At 38.5% G+C, this 23,698-nt stretch overlaps 2 protein-coding genes across 2 annotated transcripts in view; one reads left to right on the top strand and one right to left on the bottom strand.

The window, feature by feature from the left end:
• crm (cramped chromatin regulator) overlaps window positions 1–20,421 on the bottom strand; it is a 43,014-nt gene extending 22,593 nt beyond the window's left edge. The window contains exons 1-2 of the mRNA XM_034980356.2: window positions 20,282–20,421; window positions 20,060–20,175 (exon numbers count right to left, since the gene is read on the bottom strand). Of these exons, the coding sequence (XP_034836247.1) occupies window positions 20,060–20,131 (72 nt within the window). The 5' untranslated portion in view covers window positions 20,132–20,175; window positions 20,282–20,421. The remainder of the gene's footprint in view (window positions 1–20,059; window positions 20,176–20,281) is intronic.
• Window positions 909–18,663, top strand: LOC117992655 (lipase 1-like). Its single transcript, XM_034980357.2, has 8 exons — window positions 909–1,658; window positions 11,795–12,008; window positions 13,653–13,764; window positions 14,825–15,065; window positions 16,138–16,296; window positions 17,213–17,294; window positions 17,748–17,866; window positions 18,481–18,663. The coding sequence occupies exons 1-8, from the start codon at window positions 1,560–1,562 to the stop codon at window positions 18,661–18,663; spliced, it is 1,209 nt and encodes a 402-aa protein (XP_034836248.1). The 5' UTR covers window positions 909–1,559.
• Window positions 20,422–23,698: the final 3,277 nt, after the last annotated feature.

Here is a 23,698-nt window from a genome sequence, read left to right as displayed (position 1 = left end):
TACACGAATGATTTATCTTAGATAGCTCAATGGAACGGAAGGAAATCCGCAAGGTCATGGGTGAAAATTTAACGGTTTATTCCACAGGGTCGGAATCTGAAATGGGTCATTAAGGTAATGGTACCTACTGACACATTCTGCTCTAACGGACCCTTAACCCTGCACGGTGTACCTATTATACCACCTATTATTAGGGCTCCTTACCCAAAGGTTTAGGGTTCCGTACCCGAGGGTGCCACCGGGGCCTACTAAGCCCCCGCCGCACCGTTCTGACCGTCCGTCCGCCCGTTCGTCTGTCAACAGGGTGAACCGTAATACGTAATTACTAGAGTTGGGATTTTCACAGAATGTGTATTTTTATTGCCACTATCAAAACAAATAATAAAAATTTCAAAATGGCCGCCATGAAAATTTACAAAAATTTAAAGTGTTATTTCTTATACGACAGCCCTTTGTGCGCGAGTCCTGCAAAATTTCATGATTCTAGGTCAACAGTAGTGGTAGGCCAACGAGGCGGGAACATTATTGCTTAAAGAAAGGAGGGGTTTTAGTCGGTAGGAGTCCGACAATTATGTCCATGAGGATTTTTCCCTCCTACGAAAAAAAAAGGTTCACGGAAAGTCCCGTATTTTTAAGTAGGTTTTGATTCCCTTGACCGGTCTTGACAGACATGACACACAGACAAATATCAGACAGACAACGAAGTGATGTTATTTGCCTGCAAGGATACTATAAGGTTATAGTATAGGTTGTAGTATAAGGGTTCTTTTTTTCTGGAGATACGGAATCCTAAAAATGTAAATTTTGACGAAGGATCCGATTAGGTCATTAAACATGTTATACATTGAATAATGAGATGCGGAAAACGTCGAGGATCGTCACAAAACGTGCGTGTAGCGACATGGAACTGAATAAATGTGGTGGCATGCGGCAGGACGCGTCGCGCCAATCATTCGCGATACGCCGCGCCGTGGAAAACTAAAAAATATATATGCCAACAAATATAAATTGGAAAAATAACATTTGAATGTGAAACTTATCAAAATTTAAAAAAAATTATATGCCAACAAATATAAATTGAAAAAAAACATTTGGATGCGAAACTTAACAAAATTTAAAAAAAAATATATGTCAACAAATATAAATTGAAAAAAAAAATTTGGATGTGAAATTTTATTTTAATTTAAAAATGATATGTCTAGAAATATAAATTGAAAAAAAAAATCGGATGCGAAACAAGATAAATTGAAAAAAATCATTTGGATGCGAAACAAGTTAAATTGAAAAAAAAATTGGATGCGAAACTTCGATAATAATATTTAAAAAAACTTACTATAAAAGGTTTTAGTGACTGAAAAGACTTACTTATAAAATCTTGAGGACTTAATATGATACACAACTGATCTGTGACATTTTGTGTTAAAAAGTAACAAATGTGCCAGTTCATTTACGCTACTAGGTATAATAATTTGTGGTTAATAATATAAATAAGTGACATTAATTAGTTTGATTTTAAATAAATAATCCTTACGTAGTATAAAGTGTAAAAATATTGTAAAATGGGTTTTTTAGTGATGCGTTTATTTTTAATTTTGTGCTTGGGTTTGGTGACATGTGAACGAACAGGTTTTTTGAAAAAAGAAGCGTTTGCCACAGTGGTAAGTTTATTTATTTCTAAGTTCTTTCTGAAAAATAAAAAAAATTACAGAAGAGCCGATTAAACGTTTATTGAACGGCAATTTCAGACTAAGTATAGTCCGCGACTATCGGGGTATGAGGGGGGGGGGGGCGTCAGATACGACCTTTACACTTAGCAGGACAGTAGGTCTTTGCTTTCACTTAAAATATTATTAAGAAAATATTAGTAAGAAAAATATTATATAAGTTCAAAAAGTGCACTTAGCTATTCCCATGAGATGTCTTCATTAGTCCATTACATAACTTTTGATTACCAATAATTAATTAATAGTGTTAGCGTACATTTTCCTTCTTAAACTTTATTTTGCCGTATATATGAGTCAAGAGGGGTTTCGACCCCCCAAAACCCTCCTAGCTACGCCCGTGGGAATTTTAGACGTGTCGAAAAATGACATTAAATATTCAGTTACATAAATAGGTAACCTTGAACTCACATTTTGAACTCTAATGCAAAGCGAATAATGCTAACATTTTTTATGCAAAAAGCGTCAAACATTTTGGGTACGTAATAGTAAATTATTAAATAAATGTAAACTCGTGATAAAAAGTAAATTGCCATATTTATTTATTACTATTTATTTATTATTTAATTAGAGCGGCCATAAAGCCCAAGCCATATAACCAGGCCACTTGCTTAACGGTCATATCCCTTCCAAGTTAGCTCGCTATCATCTTAGACTGTATCATCTTAGATCTCACTTGTGGTAACCAAGTGAGATCGCGTCTTTTAAAGGAATATTTAAAAAAACTGGCCAAGTGCGAACTAGACTTACGCACCGAAGGGTTCCATAGTCCATAAAATTTCAATCCCCTGCCGGGAATCGAACCCGGGACCTCCCACAAATAAGACCACAGCGCTCACAACTGCGCCAAAATTCTACGTGATTGCGGAAATGAACTCGTAAAAACTTGCGTGAACTTGAAGGACCATTTGAACCTATGTTGAACCTTATTTGAACGTTATTGTGAGTGATTTCCATTCTACATATCTTACACCCGGCTTTACTCACGTGTTTTAGTCGACGTTAGCCCGACTAGTTTCTAACCCATCCGGGGTCCTTTTTCAAAGGGAGGCAGCGGCGCGCGCGGCACGTAGTCTCGACCGTGACGCGTGCGCGAACTGACTCCTTTTGAAAAAGGACCCGGACCCCGGATGGGTTCGAAACTAAAGAAAAGCCGGGTATGACATATGTAGTTTGTCAAATACTTAGCAGAGGCAACGAAAGAATTTATGGCACTAACTATTTGGCAGTACACTACACGTACCTACCTATTAGATACCTGTGTCATATTATGTGATTTATCTAGGTATTTCTTCTGAGGATTTATCAAATACGATATAGGTACCTACTACAATATGTATATTTAGATGGATAAGGGGTCACGACCCTTAGTAATGAAAGAAATACTATGCGGAGAGATTAAAAATTATTAATTAGTGACGTCTTAGCAGACATAGTTGCAGATTCATCTGTGATCATTGCATACCTTCTCAATATCTTTATATGGGACGAGCAGGAAATAAAAATTATAATACTATAGCAACAAAGCAAGCCTTGTATACTGTACTAGCTTATGCGTACGTTACGTAGTAATTTCAAATCCCTATTTCACCCCCCTTAGGGGTTGAATTTTCAAAAATCCTTTCTTAGCGGATGCCTACGTCATAATAGCTATCTGCATGCCAAATTTCAGCCCGATCCGTCCAGTAGTTTGTGTGCGTTGATAGATCAGTCAGTCAGTCACCTTTTCCTTTTATATATACTGTATTGATGATGCATTTCTAGAATCATAATAAATTACCTTATGTTACGGAAGGGTATACCTATGCTAGTGGACCATTAAAAATGTATGTGATGAGACCTGTGGTCAGTAGTGGGCCGATATTGTTGATGATGAAAGGTGTAAACAAAAATACCTTATTATTGTTTTTTTCAATCGCTAATCTACATTTAATTTCATGCGCAGGTATAGTTTAGTATATCCGGTTTCTCTCACAAACTAGACCAATTACTTTTTAATTAATTGACACTCGATAGATAAGTAATTTGGGACTGACGCGTAATCTTCTAAATCTATACTAATATTATAAATGCGAAAGTGTGTCTGTCTGTCTGCTAGCTTTTCAAAAATTTCAAATTGCCTGAAAAAGAATCGACTGTTAGACGGTACGAAGTTCGCCGGGTTAGCTAGTTTTAAAATAAATTTTGCGTATAAAAAAGTTTACATAAATTACATAAGACAATGTTTATTACTTTTGCATTGTTTTATTTTTATTTTCAAAGGTTACCTGCCACTAAAGGTGAAAGACGAGAAAAACATAATGGTATAAGTCCCGCAATTTGCTAATGCGCGTGGCCGCCATTTTAGTGACGTCAGCACTAGACTGAAGTTTCGAGCTGATGGTATATTGTTATTTCGGCTGACGTCAAATTGACGTCATTTCGATGTTAATGAGACATGGTTCCAGCGTAATAGTAATTTGCGGGACTTATACCTATACTCAAACATAATGTTTAACTTAATTTTCTTTTTGCGATAGGTAGGTACATAAAGAGAAAATATTAAACAAAAGATTAGTTAGTTATATGACTGATAACAACATTCTCTCCGAAAACCAATTTGGGTTTAGGGCGGGCAACTCTACGGAGGATGCTGTTGTGACAATATAGTTAAAAATTTTGACAATAGACTTAAAACTGTAGGAATCTTTCTAGACCTCTCTAAAGCTTTTGACACTGTCTCTGTCCCAAAGCTACTAAACAAGCTTGAACGCATAGGCATAAGAGGAATAGCCCTTAAAATTTTTAAAAGTTACCTGTCCGAGCGTACCCAATCAGTTGTCTTAGAAAATTATACTAGCGAATCGGAATCAGTATATTTTGGAGTTCCTCAGGGTAGTGTCCTTGGACCTACCCTCTTCTTAATCTATATTAATGATCTGTGTTCGCTGCGTCTTCCAAATTGTAAAATTGTCACATATGCTGACGATACAGCTTTAATTGTTAGCGCCAAAACCTGGAAGGAAGTCAGCGTCCACTCGGAATTTGCTATTAGGGCTGTTATGAATTGGCTAAACTGGAACCTTCTAACGTTAAACGTGGATAAAACAAAGTTCATTACATTTACCCCAACCAAAGTTACACAAGCACCAGCCTCCTTTTCTGTTCGTGTCCATAGATGTGTTAACTCTTCTTCTACTTGCTCTTGTCCAGCTCTCGAACGCACCTCTTGTATCAAGTACCTCGGCGTTTTAGTAGATTGCTCCTTATCTTGGAAACAACATATTGAATCTATTGCGTCACGTACTAGAAAGTTAATGTTTGTTTTTAAAAACTTAAGGAATGTGGCTGACCCCCAATGCCTGACGTCCGTTTATCATGCTCTTGCTGAGTCAGTCTTATCTTATTGCATAACCGTTTGGGGTGGATCTCCTAAAACGCTTATGCTAAGGGCTGAAAGAGCCCAAAGGGCAGTTCTAAAAGTAATGCTCAAAAAACCTATTTTGTTCCCTACTGTTGAATTGTACTCGAGCTGTCAGTTGCTCACAGTCCGACAATTATTTATATTACAAACAATTCTACGCAAACACTCTGAACTTTTTTACAACCCTATTGTGGGTAACTTACAACGGAGATCTTACAAGGTGTGCACTTATAGACCTCGTCAAACCGCTATTGCGAGTCGCCATTATTATCACTTTAGTTGTTCATTGTATAACCATATCAATAAAATCCTACACATATATCCCCTAACTGCGGCGAGAGTTAAAAAGATATGTACTAAATGGCTTTTAACTCTTTCTTACGATCAATCAGAACAACTTATAAAGTCTTGGCATTGTAATTAAATCTAATTCACATAATACAACATTTCCACACACACACACACACACACACACACACACACACACACACACACACACACACACACACACGCGCGCGCGCGCGCACTCATATTGTCATATTGTATGAGGAGGGCGATGATCACTGCAACACAGTGTAAACTTCTGCAGGATCATCGTTCCCAGCTGTTATTGTTTGTGAAATTATTGTGTGAAAAATAAAGATTATTCAAGATTATTCAAGACATAATAAAAACCTGTCTTAAAAATACGTCAAATTTTGATTTTCACTTCTCATGCTCGTAAAGTTATTCTTTTTACTAGATGATGCCGTCCTTCGTCCGCGTGGATTTAGGTTTTGAAATCCCGTGGGAACTCTTTGATTTTCCGGGATAAAAAGTAGCCTATGTCCTTCCCCGGGATGCTAGCTAATTTAATTTTTCAAGGTTATTTTTATGAACTACTAGCTGTCCTGGCGAACTTCGTTCCACCTAACAGTCGATTCAAATTTTTAAATTTTTCTCGCCGTCAGAACCATCCTCGTACTTCAAGGAATATTATAAAAAAAGAATTAGCGAAATCGGTTCAGCTGTTCTCGAGATTTGCGATAAGCAACACATTTAGTGATTCATTTTTATATTATAGATTATTATGGCCTCTATAAATGTTAATTATATAATAATATATAATAGTATGTATTATACCAGAGAGTTGAGACTTAGTTTATTTTAACTATCCCACATTAAATACATTTTAATTAAATAGCCTCAAAGTTCATCACGCAAACTATGTAGATCAAGCCCGTGACTTGGGTACCTATTTGTTTTTTTTTAATTATCCCACATTAAATACTTTTTAATTTTATAGCCTTTATAAAAAAATTGTCACATAAATATATGTAGATCAGGCACGTGTAGTCAGTGAGTTGGTTTTTATTAGGGCTCCGTACCTCAAAAGGAAAAACCCCTTATAGTATCTTAGTTTTCGGTCCGTTTGTCTGTCAAGAAACCTACAGGGTACTTCCCGTTGACCTAGAATCATGAAATTTGGCAGGTAGGTAGATCTTATAGCTGACATTCGGGGAAAAATCTGAAAACCGTGAATTGTGGTTACATCACACAAAAAAAAATTAATTGGGGTCATGAACTAATAATTAGTATTTTCAATTATCAAAGTAAGATAACTATATCAAGTGGGGTATCATATGAAAGGGCTTTATCTGTGCATTCTAAAACAGATTTTTATTTATTTTTATGCACCGTAGTTTTTGAATTATCGTGCAAAATTTTTGGAAAATGTACTACCGACTTTGTCAAAAAATTTGTATGTCAGAGTTTCCTGACTGGATATGTTGGCTTAACTCTTTATTGTAAACACCTTGTCTTCCCATATTCATACAAATAAATTTCATTTCATTTCAAAATGTCGAAACAATACGACTGTAGTACCTACGGAACCCTCGGCGCGCGAGCCTGACTTGGCCGGTTTTTTTTTATTTATTCCTCGGGTAATTGTTATTGTTTGCCTGGTGGCTGGTTACCATTGTCTATTATGTCCACATTATGCCGTTTGAATGAAGATGATATAGGAAATAAAAATGTCCGCTGCTCTGAATGCGAAACCACGTATAACATGCGACGTCAATTTAAATTCGGATTCGCACGTTCCTTGTATGAACGGGAGTAACGCTATTCTATAAACGCTTTTAGCGCTGACTCAGCGACGAGCGAAATGTGTATCATTACCGATTTCCATCTACTAATAAAATTATGCAATTGCATTTATATCTCTCGTCTCTGCTATCAAGAAATGCACACAAAACAAGGCTTGATGGCAGGGACTGGACCCATCTCGTCGTGGTGGCACACGCCTCATTGTCTGCTCCTAGATATGGACTCCCACCTTAAGAAATGTGTAACTTAACATTGAAAACTTAACTGGCCCATGTAATAATCTTGTGTTATGGTTATGCTGTAATTTTTCTTTCTGTAATAAAAAAAAAATATCACAAATGAATGCGACGAGAATTCCTCCCGCCCTTTGTTCAAACGATTATTATCAGAGACATTTGTGCAATCCGCAATTATATTGTTATTACCTAATTACCTACTCTGTAAAAAGCTAATGAATGATGGTCATCGATTAACTTTGTATAGTCCGTACAAAATGAGAACTCACTCGCCATTTTAATTCTGTGTCAAATGTCATGACAAAAGTACGATTTTAGTCCTTACTTTTGACAATGCAATGTCAAAGCAATGTCGCGGCAGCAATGTAGCGGAACATTGCTTCCTATAGCTCGGAATGTAATGTCATATAAGCTTATAGAGATTGTATGGGGACCGGTAGTGTCGCGACAGCACTGTGACAGCTGGTGACAGCACTGTTGCGGCAGCGCTGCTGCGTGCAGCGTGGTTCGGAATCATACCTACCTTAATCGTCCGTGGTAGCGCAGACGATTCGTCGTCGCCGGCCGTGCCACTACTGGGCCGATTTTGATGAATGAGGTGTCAATTCGTCGTAACGGTCCAAGTAACATAGGTTACATTTTATACGAACAAAATCGATCTGACGGATGTTACATCCAAAAAAGTGGGGGTCTTAATTTTTTTTTGCTATTGTATCAAGTGGGATGTCGAATGAAAGAGACAAAAATACTGAGTTCATAAATATAAATATAGTATAATATTAAAATATACCAAGCGACAGAAACGCAATTTTACATAATATTTTAGCGTTTACAGAGACGATCGCAGTCGGGTTTTAGTTTTCAACTTTCTCTTGTTTTCATTAGCTTTACTAATCAAAAAATTGAGGTGAGGACTCGCACACGAAGGATTCCGTAGAATATAAGATTTATACACTTTAGAGCCATTTGTGCAATCCGCAATTATACTGTTATTATACGTAGGTCTCTGTAAAAAGTTTGAAATTTGTGTAGCTCACGCGGACGAAGTCGCGAGCATAAGCTAGTCAGTAGGTACATATGAAGGACTGCACTTAAGGAATTAATGTTCCAGAACAAAATAATTATCTATTTTTGAATGTAACTCCATGTATTATGGTGAATAAAAATTTAATGAAAAGCGGAAATAGCTAACGTTACACCTATTTATCTATTGGCATCAAAAAATATTATGTAATGATGGATAGAATAATTTAGTGATTAGGATTTTAAAATGTAATGTGACTTGAATATAATAAGCTAATCATCATCAGCCGGCACTGTGGACAAATGCCTTCTCTAAAAACCGGCCAAGTGCGAAACAGTCTCGCGTACCGAGGGTTCCGTACTCGGGTATTTTTTTCTACATTTTACACGATCAAAAACTATTATGCATAAAAATAAATAAAAACCTGTTTTAGAATTTACATGCATCCTTTCGATGATACCCCACTCGGTATATTAATCTTACTTTGAAAGTTGAAAATACTGATTATTTTTTCACACAACATATTTTTTTGTGATGTGCCTTACCACAAATCCAGGGTTTTCGAATTTTTCCCTTGACGTGTTCTGTAAGACCTACCACTTATCTGCCAAATTTCATGATTCTAGATGAACGGGAAGTACCCTGTAGGGTTTCTTGACAGACAGACTGACAGACAACGAAGTGATACGGAGATTTTCCTTTTGAGATACGGAACCCTAAAAACCTACAAGGAATTTATTACTGTCACTTACACACATTTTCCTTTTCGTTTTTAATTAATATAACCAATTTTACAGTTTACTGCGGTCAAATCCGTTGATATTAATATTATCCATACTAATATTATAAATGCGAAAGTGTGTCTGTCTGTCTGTCTGCTAGACTTTCACGGCCTAACCCTTCAACCGATTTTGACGAAATTTGGTACAGAGATAGCTTGCATCCCGGAAAAGGACATAGGCTACTTTTTATCCCGGAAAATTAAGGAGTTCCCTCAGGGTTTTTAAAAACCTAAATCCACGCGGACGAAGTCACCGGCATTACCTAGTGTTACATAAGTAGGTATTTAGATTTTATCTACCCAGAAAGCACATGGCTGGAATAAAATAAAATGTTTTTATTTCGACCAACAAAAGGATCATATTGGTGTTAGTAATTACAAGAAACTTTAAACCTATTTGTTAGTAAAATATCTATAAATATTTAAATTAGGACGTTATCGATTTGCCAGCACGTGAATCATACAACAGTGATTCAAGTAAGTACTGGCAGTCCTCACCTATGGTGCTGAAACGTGGACACTAACAAACGGCCTTGTCCACAAACTCAAAGTCGCTCAGCGAGCTATGGAGAGGGCTATGTTAGGAGTTTCCTTGAGGGACAAGATCCGAAATGAGGAGATCCGCAGGAGAACCAAGGTCACTGACATAGCCCAAACTATTAGCAAGCTGAAGTCGCAGTGGGCAGGTCATGCCTGTGGTAGAGGCGATGGCCGTTGGAGCCGGAAAGTCCTTGAGTGGAGATCGCGTTTAAGCAAGCGTAGTGTGGGACGCCCTCCAGCACGATGGACCGACATATAAAGAGGCTGGCGGGAAATGGCTGGATGAGGAAGGCTGAGGACCGGGTGTGGTGGCGCTCTTTAGGGAAGGCCTATGTCCAACAGTGGACGTCCACAGGCTGATGATGATGATGATGATGACTGGCAGTCGATCCTGTCAGAAAACACCTTCAGGAGGCCATTGGAGCTGGACCGGACTCTACGCAACAAGGATGTGCGCATTGTAGTACAGAAACAGTCTACATGCGCCTCGGCGAACATCCCTGACGCGCTGCAGAATCTGGGCAGCCCCATCAGCATCCTGAATGCATTATTATATTGTACACGCAGGGCATTGTACTGCTTTTGCGTGTAATCGATCCACAGGCTGCTCGTGTAGGAGGAGGTGCAATATGCTCTGAAAAGAGTGATTTTAACGGCTACAGAACAACCAGCAAACCTGCAGACGATCATGTTCGCCCTAACGCTACAGACAACGCCCTGCGTTCTCTCTCTATATAGTATAGAAGTATAGATATAGAGGATATCCTGATTTAAATTCTACATACAAAATAGAGACAAAAGGATGTCGTAACTATTAAGAGTTGTCGATTAAGAGGCATAGGTATGCGGAATCATGCGCAAACGAATAAATAAATATAAATGTTGAATTTGTTAGTTTCAACGATTTTTTTTTTATTTTTTATTCAGATACAAGTTGGCCCTTGACTGCAATCTCACCTGATGGTAAGTGATGATGCAGTCTAAGATGATAGCGGGCTAACCTGGAAGGGGTATGGCAGTTTTTATTAAACCCATACCCCTTTGGTTTCTACACGGCATCGTACCGGAACGCTCGCTTGGCGGCACGGCTTCGCCGGTAGGGTGGTAACTAGCCACAGCCGAAGCCTCCCACCAGACCAGACCAGAAATTTAGAAATTATAAAATTCCAAACCCCTGCCAGGAATCGAACCCAGGACCTCCCACTAATAAGACCACAGCGCTCACCACTGCGCCAGGGAGGTCGTCAAAATCGATTAAAATTATAATTTTCAAAAACGCTGATTTTAAGGGTAGGTAGTAGGTACTCTTCTCTGATGACAGATGGAGCGCGCTTGCCTAGAAGATGCCTATTCACTCATACTATTTGTACCGTAGAACCAGAGAGATCTTAAAGCAAAATATTCCACCATGCAAATGGTCGTGATCAAGATGCTTATCTATGTAGATATCTAATGAGGGGATTCATGTCACGTTAAAAACATAATAACATAGTTTCTAAAACAATCATTTTATAAGTACACCCGTAAACAACACCATTGGATTTTAAAATACCTATTTAATAATGTGCTCCCGAACGAATTTCGGCCATGGGCGGCGGCCAATTTCCACAGAGAAAAAATTAAAAACACTACTGCCGTGCCAAAAAACTTTTGAACGCCGCAGAGTTTCTTGCTGGTTCTTCTCGGTAGAAACGGCATTCCGAACCAGTGGTAAATTAAAACTACCTGACTATTCATAAGCACTTGTAAAAAGTTTACTTGAATAAAAACATATTCTATTCTATTCTAACGTTTGGAAATGACGCCATACAGCCGTCATATTGGATTTTCAAAAAAATTATAGGTAGAATCACTCGGGATGATGTAAGAATTCTAACGAAACCCTATGCATCCAAATCTGTTCAGGAATTTGGGACTTCTGGTAGAATAAAGAAACTTTTTTGGACAGTCTTGTAAAATCAGAAAACATGTTCTCATATCCTGATTTTCTCTTTCCAGCCTGAACTGATAACCTCTGCCGGCTACCCCATCGAGAAGCATCGAGTCACCACCGAGGATGGCTACATCCTCCAGATGCACAGGATACCGGCAGGAAGGCGGACAGCCAGGAAAGCAGGCTTCAGCGCTAAAGGGAAGAAGGCTGTATTGATCGTGCATGGACTATTGGGTAGCAGTGGTGACTTCGTTATCATGGGCCCTGAGAGAAGCTTGGGTAAGCGAATAACAATACGCTATTTGACAACTAGTCAAATCAGTAACTTTGTATCAAACGTCAAAACGCACACTTAGTAGGTATGCGCAGTGGCGTAGCTACCGAGGGGCTAGGCGGGGCAGTGCCCCGGGGCCCTAAAGCTCAGGGGGCCCTCGAATCCTTATCAGAAAATCTCGATCGTACTAAAGTTTTGAAACTTTCTCCCAGTTTAAAAATAAATATGATTATTCGAAAGTTACCAGTGAATTCCCCTAAATTCTTTCTGTGAATGTATTTGTATATTTAATATTTTTATTTGATAAAACCTAACCAGTTTAGATAGCAGTGGGCCCCATTTTTGATTTGCCCCAGGGCCCTTGGTACGCTGCTTGGTAGCTACGCCACTGGGTATGCGATATTCTATGAAATACTGGAATGTGACGTCACATCATAATGACGTACTTTTATAGTTTAATCAATAATTTAAAACGGTTATTACACTTAAAACTAACAAAGGACGTGGATTTTACGTATTTTGGAACACCCTTTACTTAATTACTGAATGTGTAGCCCACGCGGACGAAGTCGCGGGCATAAGCTAGTCAGTTAATAAAACTTAACTAACTACTGTAGATATTGCGATTTGCAATGCATCATGTCTGGATGTTTATTAGATGAACGAGGAATATGTAGAGCCTAGAGATCCTAGCTACATAACTTTTAGGTCGCGTAATTCTTAAATGGAGCTCATAGCTATAAAATAAATATAAATATCATCATAGGAAAGACCTATTCAGTGATATGTCACTGAATATGGTATGCAATATTGCTGTTGTGATGTTTCAAAGGTATAAAGAATCCCAGATACCCATGATAGCTGTAAAAACATAACTTTGTCTTTGCTGTCGCACAGTCGGGTAAACATTGTGAGAAAACCTGCAAGTTTTCTAAGAGCAATCTGGTGAGACCTAAACTTCATCATACAAATCTCAGCGGAAGAGAAAAGCATTTCTTAAAACAGTAATGCAAGTTAACCTGAGAATTACCTGAAAGAAGACCGACCATCTCCCATATTTCGTTGCGCCCAGAAATTGATGAACCGTTACAAGTTCCAAATTAGTGTCATTTGTTAGATACAAATATCTGTTTTAGACTGCTTGGTTTCAGTTTGAATGACAATTGCATAATCTAAATATATAAAATGAAATGGTGACTGACTGACTGACTAACTGACTGATCTATCAACGCACAGCTCAAACTACTGGACGGATCATGCTGAAATTTGGCATGCAGATAGCTATTATGACGTAGGCATCCGCTAAGAAAGGATTTTTGAAAATTCAACTCCTAAGGGGGTGAAATAGGGGTTTGAAATTTGTATAGTCCACGCGGACGAAGTCGCGAGCATAATCTAGTCAAAATATATGGGCTCAAATCCATGGTTAGGTTGTGTTAGATAATGTGTTAGGTACATATTTGAACAATATTTTTGCAATTACCATTCAAGTTATAATTATTTTTTGTGATTTTGGTTTACCATAAAATAAAAGTCCAAATTGCAGTTTACAGTGTTTTTTATGTAACGAAAGAAAGGACTTTATGGTCATGGGAAGTAACACCGATACAAATGTAGAAAAATATGTGACCCCTTGCAATTTATTTTAGCGTATCTCCTAGCTGACGAAGGATATGACGTGTGGCTCGGCAACCAACGAGGTAATGTTTACACCGCTCATGTCAATTACACTAAGAGCAACCCAAGGTTTTGGAACTACAGGTATGTTAAAATTATATGATTACTTATTTAATTGAGTCAAGTCTTCTCATCGTCAATTCCTCAGTGCCTCAAGACGAAAGTCTTTAACCAGTGTGTTCTTCCCGTCCTCACGTATGGTGCTGAAACGTGGACACTAACAAACGGCCTTGTCCACAAACTCAAAGTCGCTCAGCGAGCTATGGAGAGGGCTATGTTAGGAGTTTCCTTGAGGGACAAGATCCGAAATGAGGAGATCCGCAGGAGAACCAAGGTCACTGACATAGCCCAAACTATTAGCAAGCTGAAGTCGCAGTGGGCAGGTCATGCCTGTCGTAGAGGCGATGGCCGTTGGAGCCGGAAAGTCCTTGAGTGGAGACCGCGTTTAAGCAAGCGTAGTGTGGGACGCCCTCCAGCACGATGGACCGACGATATAAAGAGGCTGGCGGGAAGTGGCTGGATGAGGAAGGCTGAGGACCGGGTGTGGTGGCGCTCTTTAGGGAAGGCCTATGTCCAACAGTGGACGTCCACAGGCTGATGATGATGATGATGATTATTTAATTGAAGATCAACAAACGTTGCGTAGATAGGTTCATAGATCGGGCACTGATCCCGAGTTTTGCATGATATACATTGCGGGTCTAAAAAATACTAAACTACAAGTACTGTTCATGTTCTGAAGGAGACGGTACCGGTCATGTCTGAGTAAATGTCTCAGATAACTGACCTTATTCTACGTTTCATAGTCAAAACCCCACCTGGGTGTCTGGAGCACTTCGACCACCCGTTGTGTCAGATCCTTTTTTCCACGTACATGCAAACTGTGGAATCAACTCCCTTCGGCGGTGTCCCCATTAGATTACAACATGGGGTTATTCAAGGGGCGGACCAACAAATTCCTCAAAGGCCGGCAACGCATTGGTGGTTCTTTTGGTACTGTAAATGTTCATGGGCGGCAGTAATCACTTAACATTAGGTGACCCGCCTGCTCGTTTGCTCGCCATTTTTATTTGAAAAAATTATTGACGGTCAAATTAGTTACAACCAGAAGTAGGTACGAATGTATCATTCCATTGCATTCTAGTTTCCACGAGCACGGTAAATACGACGTCCCAGCGATGGTCGACAAAATCCTGAACGTGACCGGTGTACCCAAGGTGATGTACGTGGGCTACTCCATGGGCACCACCAGCTTCTTCGTGATGATGTCGGAGAGGCCGGAGTACAACGACAAGGTCATCAGCTTCGTGGCTCTGGCACCCGCCGTGTATCTGTCCAACATCAAATTTCTTGCCACGGCTACGTTGAAGACTTTGGAATTACCAGTAAGTTCGATTCCCGGCAGAAGTTTGGAATTTTTATGATTTCTAAATCTTTGGTCTGGTGGGAGGCTTCGGCCGTAGCTAGTTTTTTTTTTAAAAGAATATTAGCCATGTTAGTTGACTAGTATTCCCCTTTTCCCTCCAACTAAGCGAAAAGCTTGTGCTAGGAGTGGGTTCGACAATAGCGCAACGGTTAGGATTTGAACCGGCGACCTTTCGGAATTCAGCTCCTTAACCGTTGAGCTATTGAGGCTCTAAAAAAGTTACCACCCTATTGGCAAAGCCGGTGCGATGCCGTGTAGAAACCAAAGGAGAACTCCTATGGGTTTAATAAAACTGCCATAACCCTTCCAGTTTAGCCCGCTTCCTTAGACTGCACCCTCACTTAACACCAGGTTAGATTGCAGTAAGGGGCTAACTTGTATCTGAATAAAAAAAAGTTAGAATAACAAAAATAAAGCTTTTCCATGTGAAGGTTTTTTTATAGACTAGCGCTTGGCTACAATCAGACCGGCTGTCAATGTGATGAGGCAGCCTAAGATGGAGCGCGCTTGCCTAGAAGATGCCTATTGCTCTACATAAAAACTAGTTTATTATGGGTTAAGAATAACATTTATAGCATGGTTAGCTAGGATAAGAAAGGAGACTAAGGGTAAAATCTATAGAGCGCACTCTGACTTTGCTTAGAGTTAAGACAGACAAATGCAGTTGCAAAACAATGCAACAATTTATGTGAGAGTTAGACATCTGTCTCGTTTTAACTCTGTCTTAAGTCAAAGCTAAGTCAGAGCGCGCTCTATAGATCCCATCCTTAGAGTAAGATCTATAGAGCGCACTATGACTTTGCTTAGTCTTAAGACAGTGTTAAAACGAGACAGAGCTATATCTCTCACATAAATCTGTCTCGTTTTAACTCAATCTTAAGTCTGAGCAAAGTCAAAGTGCGCTCTATAGATCTCAGCCTTAGTTATAAGATGTGATGTGCGGCAGAATTTGGAAAATAAACGTCTTTTCTTTCTTTCTTTCTTACTCTATAGATCTCAGCCTAACAGATATACCCCTATGTTTATTTCAGGAAAGAATGCGCTCTCAAGGGATGATCTCGGTGTCTGTAACACGTGACCTCTTGGACTTAGTGGTCGGCCGCTTGTGCTTCCGAGGCAAGGTCGAGGACGATTTGTGCATGAGGGTCGTTTATTTGATCGTTGGAGATGACTACGAACAATATGACAAGGTACAGAGTTTCTTTATACAAGTATTCGCTGATGCCCGCGACTTGGGTTTTGATAAATCCCGTTCAATTTTTCGGGATAAAATGTAGCTTATGTTACTATCTCTTTGCTCAAAATTAAGTCGATTGGTTGCTTGGTTAGGGCGTGAAGGAAGAAGAAACAAACAAAGACACTTTCGCATTTATAATATTAAGTATAGATTTTAGGTTTTTTTTTTAAATAAAATAGCGAGCAAACGTGTAGGCCGGGTCATGATTACCGCCGCTCATGAAAATTTTGCAACACCAGAGGAACCGCCAATCCTTTGCCGGCCTTTCAGGAAATCTAAGTGGGAACACCGCCGGCCGAAGGAAGTTGGTTCCACAATTTGCATGTGCGTGGAAAAAAAGGATCTGGCACAACAGGTCGAAGTGCACCAGACACCCAGGTGGTGAGGGTGAAATTGCTTACGGTGGCGTGCGGTGCGGTTGTAGAAAAAAGAGGGGGGAATGAGGTCAAACAGCTCCTGGACTCCCCATAATATTTTAGGATAGAAAAGTTTATTTAAAATAAACTTTTCCAAATTTCCTTTTTTTTAATTCGTTCACTGTCTGACTGTCTGTCTGTCAATAAAAACGTATAGGGTACATCCCGTTGCGCAATAATTATGAAATTAGGCAGTTAGATAGGTCTTATATTACAAGTAAAGCAAAAACCCGAAAACCGTGAATTTGTAGTTACATAACCAAAATGTGTTCGCGAACATAAAAATAATTTTACTAAATCACATATAGATGGCGATGTCAGTCATTAACTTGCAGTGTTTAAAATATCTTGTACAATGTTACGGAATCCTTCGTGTGCGAGTCCAACTAGCGCTGAACCAGTTCTTTTCTCCGTTTTATCTTTAATAGCTTTACAGAATTTTCTCCATTTCAGGATAAAATAATTGTGACATTGGCCAGAGCCCAGCCAGCGTCGTGGCGGCAATTGGAACATTTTGGAAAAATTGCCATTTCAGGTTAGTTTTTTGTCCAAGTCTGAATTAACTACTATCACCTGCCTTCCCTTTTGCTGGCATTTTAATAGCATCCTGTATATTTAGGTTAAGATATCCCACTAGGTTATGAAATCTACGCAATACATAATAATCTATAGAGAGAGAGAGCCAGCGCGTGCTAGATCTTCGTTATTTTATAAACTTTAAAACTTTAAGGGCGTATATGGCAGGGGGTTGTCACGACACTTAGTGTCGTGTCTTCTAATACTATCCATAAGAAAAGAAAAAAAATAGACTTTATACTTTGACGTAAGATTTTTTACATCTTTACTACCTGTGATCTTCCGAAGCCATCATGATCCAAACTTCATAGTTGCTGATCGTTCCTCTCTGTGTTGGGGACAATACGCAGAGAAACTTTCAGCGTTTATAAAATAACGAAGGTCTGGCACGCGAACTCTGCCAATATTTCAGATGTGTTCACATCCTGGGAGGACGGCTTATGGGGCAGAGTGAAACCATATAACATCAGCAATGTCAAAGTACCAGTTACCTTGCTCTATGGTCACAATGATCAGCTTACTGAGAAAAATGTAAGTAGATAATGGTATTGAACTATATTTTAGAGTATTCACATCTTTTTCTTACCAATAGACGTCTGTCTGTCCATCTGTCTGTCTGTCAAGAAAACCTATAGCGTACCTCCTGTTGACCTAGAACCATGAAATTTGGCATCACAAAAAAATTAAAATGTGTTAACGAAAATATTAATTGACTAAATCAAATATAGATGGCGTAGTCCAGTGTTCTTCGTGTGCAACTCCAACTCGCACTGGACCGGTTTCTCTTTTTTACTCAAGTTGTTGATAGCCTAGGGGTTAGGACGTCCGCCTTCTAATCGGAGGTCAGGGGTTCGAACCCGGGCATGAACCTCTAACTTTTCGTAGTTATGTGTGTTTTAAGTAATTAAATATCACTTGCTTTAACGGTGAAGGAAAACATCGTGAGGAAACCTGCATGCCTGAGAGTTCTCCATAATGTTATCAAAGGTGTGTGAAGTCTACCAATCGGCACATGGCCAGCGTGGTAGACTATGGTCTAAACCCTTCTAACTCTGCAAGGAGACCCGTGCTCTGTAGTGAGCAGGTGATTGGTTGATCATGATGATGACTCAAGTAGGTAATCCATATTTTTTTCTAATTTTCAGGAAATAATGCGTTTAGCAGAGGAACTCTCCGCAACAGGGACGCTGGAGGAGGTGCGCCCGGCGTGCGACTGGCCCAAGTTTAACCACCTCGACTTTGCATTCGCCAAGGATGTCGGCATTCTGCTCAACAAGCCCCTTGTGGGTTACATCAACACTTTGTTTAATAAATACGGACCTAAATGACTTAAGGGTTTTATTTACTTCTGGGCAGACTTCAAGATTTTGCTTATTAAGTACGGACCTAAATGACTTGAGGGTTTCATTTTCTTCTGAGTAGGTTTTTTTTTTTTAAAGAATATTAGCCATGTTAAATGACTAATATTCCCCTTTCCTCTCCAACTAAGCGTCAGGCTTGTGTAGGTACGACAATAGTGCAATGGGCGGGATTTGAACCGTCGACCTTGCGGTTTTCAGTCCACTCCTTTACCGGTTGAGCTATTGAGGCTCTAGGTGTCTAGACTTTGCTTATTAAATACGGACTTGAATGACTTGGGGTTTTATTTCCTTCCAACCTGAGTTTCTGGGTTAGAGACTTGGAATTTTGACAGCAAGTTCCTTTTAAGACGTAGGCACTCTCTAAGGCACCATCTCCACGGACGAGAGAATCGCGGCGATAGTCTCAATGTGTGACAAAATTCGATACAAACTATCGCCCTGTAGAGATTAAACTATCGCCCTGTAGAGATTGGGCCATAGAGTTTGTATCGAGTTTTGTCACACGGCGAGACTATCGCCGCGGTTCTTTCGTCCATGGAGATGGCTCCTAAGAAATCATGGAATGGATTTATGGAAGAAAGGCAGGTCAACTAGTAGTTTTTTTTTTTTTCGTAAAGTACTGACAACAGTACTTTACTACCATTACAATCTAGCCTATGAGAGAGGCTAATAAGAAATTAATATTAACCTAAACTTATAAACGTATGGTAATCGGTCCATTGACTTAGCTTAGTTTATAGTTAACATACTTTATTGGAAGACACTTTGTTCTTGTGTTCTTTATATTGCACTAGCACTACACTTTCACTATAACTACACTAGCTCAAAAGGCTTAGTCCTTTTAAGTCTACGTATTAGGTCTGTGTTGTCGAGGAGCTGGATAGCCTCAACATTAACATGTTCATGGAGCCTATGTTTGTGGGATTAAGCGTGTTTGCTAATAGCTGTGTCCATGAAGCCCATTCAAAGATCGCAATGAATATCTTCATACCAGGGTGCATTGACCTAATAGAACTAGTAGTAATAATTTTTTTTTATTTAGATACAAGCCTTTGACTGCAATCTCACCTGGTGGTAAGTGATGGTGCAGTCTAAGATGGAAGCGGGCTAACCTGGAAGAGGTATGGCAGTTTTTAAAAAACCCATGGCCCTTTGGTTTCTACGGCCTTGCCGGTAGGCTAGCGTGCTAACTAGCCACAGTTGAAGCCTCCCACTAGGCCAGACCAGAAATTTAGAAATTATAAATTTCCAAACCCCTGCCAGGAAACGAACCCGGGACCTCCCACTGATAAGACCACAGCGCTTATCACTAAGCCAGTGTTCGTCAAAAAAAACTTGTACCCATGCTAATTTCTAGTCTTACCTTGTTTACACCCGGTTTAGTAGCAGCGATAGAGGGCTTCGCGCTGCCAGCAGTCTGTGACGAGGTCGCCATCACTGTAAATTTTACTGGCGTTGTACTGTGCGTTGTACGAACATCTAAAATACAAAAATTATAAAGAAATTTTATTACTAAGAAAAATGTATGGTTTACGCTACTAGTTAAACTACATAGTAAACTTGGTAAAATAGTACGTTTTCTCACATTTATTAGGTTCTGAATTTCAACAAAGTTGAGTTTCATAAGTATATTCCGATCTCCGATATTAAACACAATGTTAAAACCAAGTTTTTATTTTGATTTTATTTTTTGGCAATCTTTTATACACACTACCACAGAGTACATTGGTATCATTGGTATAATAATATTCAATGTACTCTGTGGTATAATATGAGACATAGGTACATATTAATCTATATATGAGACACACTACACAGACTAGTAATCGAGTGAGTAATCTACACTAATATTATAAAGAGGAAAACTTTGTTTGTTTGTTTGTACTGAATAGGCTCAAAAACTACTGGACCGATTTTAAAAATTCTTTCACCATTCGAAAGCTACATTATCCACGAGTAACATAGGCTATATTTTATTTTGGAAAAAAATAGGGTTCCGTAAGATATTTGGGTTTTTCGGACACAAGGTGTAAAAAATCAACCAGAAAAGTTACTTATTTTGCGTACGCTGCCTAAACTATAAAAGATAGAACCATAAAATGTTCTAATTAATTGTAGATCTTATAAATATCTACAAAAAAGTCCGCGACACATAATACCGATCTATGTCGAGTGAGGCACAGCAACCATTTTTTTATTTAAAAATCTTGAATTTTTTTTGGACTACATTTAAACGCGTTTATTTTACTCATGCTATTAATCCTTATCAAAATAAATGATTTCATCACTAAGAACAGTTTATGGAGATAATATTTGGTCTTTGAATGATTAAAATTGGACGTTTGGTTTTGAAGTTATGGCGAAATTAAAATATTACGATTTCTGCTGCACGGCCCGTTGTTTATCTACACTAATATTATAAAGAGGAAAACTTTGTTTGTTTGTTTGTTTGTTTGTTTGTTTGTTTGTTTGTTTGTTTGTTTGTTTGTTTGGTTGTACTGAATAGGCTCAAAAACTACTGGACCGATTTTAAAAATTCTTTCACCATTCGAAAGCTACATTATCCACGAGTAACATAGGCTATATTTTATTTTGGAAAAAATAGGGTTCCGTAAGATATTTGGGTTTTTCGGACACAAGGTGTAAAAAATCAACCAGAAAAGTTACTTATTTTGCGTACGCTGCCTAAACTATAAAAGATAGAACCATAAAATGTTCTAATTAATTGTAGATCTTATAAATATCTACAAAAAAGTCCGCGACACACTATACCCATCTATGTCGAGTGAGGCACAGCAACCATTTTTTTATTTAAAAATCTTGAATTTTTTTTTGGACTACATTTAAACGCGTTTATTTTACTCATGCTATTAATCCTTATCAAAATAAATGATTTCATCACTAAGAACAGTTTATGGAGATAATATTTGGTCTTTGAATGATTAAAATTGGACGTTTGGTTTTGAAGTTATGGCGAAATTAAAATATTGCGATTTCTGCTGCACGGCCCGTTGTTATTATATAAAGAGGTAATGTCGTTAAGTTTGTTTGTAGGGGGTAATCTTTAGAACTACTGAACCGATTTTAAAAATTCTTTCACCAGTAGAAAGCTACATTATTCCTGAGTGACATAGGCTATACGGGATCTTTAAAAACCTAAATCTACGCGGGCGAAGCCGCGGGGATCAGCTAGTATTATATAAAGAGGTAATGTCGTTAAGTTTGTTTGTAGGGGGTAATCTTTAGAACTACTGAACCGATTTTAAAAATTCTTTCACCAGTAGAAAGCTACATTATTCCTGAGTGACATAGGCTATACGGGATCTTTAAAAACCTAAATCTACGCGGGCGAAGCCGCGGGGATCAGCTAGTATTATATAAAGAGGTAATGTCGTTAAGTTTGTTTGTAGGGGGTAATCTTTAGAACTACTGAACCGATTTTAAAAATTCTTTCACCAGTAGAAAGCTACATTATTCCTGAGTGACATAGGCTATACGGGATCTTTAAAAACCTAAATCTACGCGGGCGAAGCCGCGGGGATCAGCTATATTATATAAAGAGGTAATGTCGTTAAGTTTGTTTGTAGGGGGTAATCTTTAGAACTACTGAACCGATTTTAAAAATTCTTTCACCAGTAGAAAGCTACATTATTCCTGAGTGACATAGGCTATACGGGATCTTTAAAAACCTAAATCTACGCGGGCGAAGCCGCGGGGATCAGCTAGTCGTTTATAAACAAGTGAATCACAGATCCCAGATCCTACTCTATGGCTATAATGTTACGATCGCAATCACCTCTGATTGGTTGACACTCGCTCACTATTGGCTACAATGCATTGTTGTAACAAGAATCGCACAAATTCAGCCAATAATTATAGACGCAGGATTTACGAAATCGACCGACAGCATAACCTTCAGATGCATTACAGATAACTAATAAGAATTGTTATTACTTTATTTTCTACTAGCTGATCCCCGCGGCTTCGCCCGCGTAGATTTAGGTTTTTAAAGATCCCGTATAGCCTATGTCACTCAGGAATAATGTAGCTTTCTACTGGTGAAAGAATTTTTAAAATCGGTTCAGTAGTTCTAAAGATTACCCCCTACAAACAAACTTAACGACATTACCTCTTTATATAATATAGCTGATCCCCGCGGCTTCGCCCGCGTAGATTTAGGTTTTTAAAGATCCCGTATAGCCTATGTCACTCAGGAATAATGTAGCTTTCTACTGGTGAAAGAATTTTTAAAATCGGTTCAGTAGTTCTAAAGATTACCCCCTACAAACAAACTTAACGACATCGGGCCGTGCAGCAGAAATCGTAATATTTTAATTTCGCCATAACTTCAAAACCAAACGTCCAATTTTAATCATTCAAAGACCAAATATTATCTCCATAAACTGTTCTTAGTGATGAAATCATTTATTTTGATAAGGATTAATAGCATGAGTAAAATAAACGCGTTTAAATGTAGTCCAAAAAAAATTCAAGATTTTTAAATAAAAAAATGGTTGCTGTGCCTCACTCGACATAGATGGGTATAGTGTGTCGCGGACTTTTTTGTAGATATTTATAAGATCTACAATTAATTAGAACATTTTATGGTTCTATCTTTTATAGTTTAGGCAGCGTACGCAAAATAAGTAACTTTTCTGGTTGATTTTTTACACCTTGTGTCCGAAAAACCCAAATATCTTACGGAACCCTATTTTTTTCCAAAATAAAATATAGCCTATGTTACTCATGGATAATGTAGCTTTCGAATGGTGAAAGAATTTTTAAAATCGGTCCAGTAGTTTTTGAGCCTATTCAGTACAAACAAACAAACAAACAAACAAACAAACAAAGTTTTCCTCTTTATAATATTAGTGTAGACAACGGGCCGTGCAGCAGAAATCGTAATATTTTAATTTCGCCATAACTTCAAAACCAAACGTCCAATTTTAATCATTCAAAGACCAAATATTATCTCCATAAACTGTTCTTAGTGATGAAATCA

The sequence above is a fragment of the Maniola hyperantus genome, chromosome 22 (genome assembly GCF_902806685.2).
Source record: "Maniola hyperantus chromosome 22, iAphHyp1.2, whole genome shotgun sequence".
Lineage (NCBI taxonomy): Eukaryota > Metazoa > Arthropoda > Insecta > Lepidoptera > Nymphalidae > Maniola > Maniola hyperantus.
Note: the sequence above shows the minus strand (reverse complement) of the source record. Positions and strands in the feature narration are given on the sequence as shown.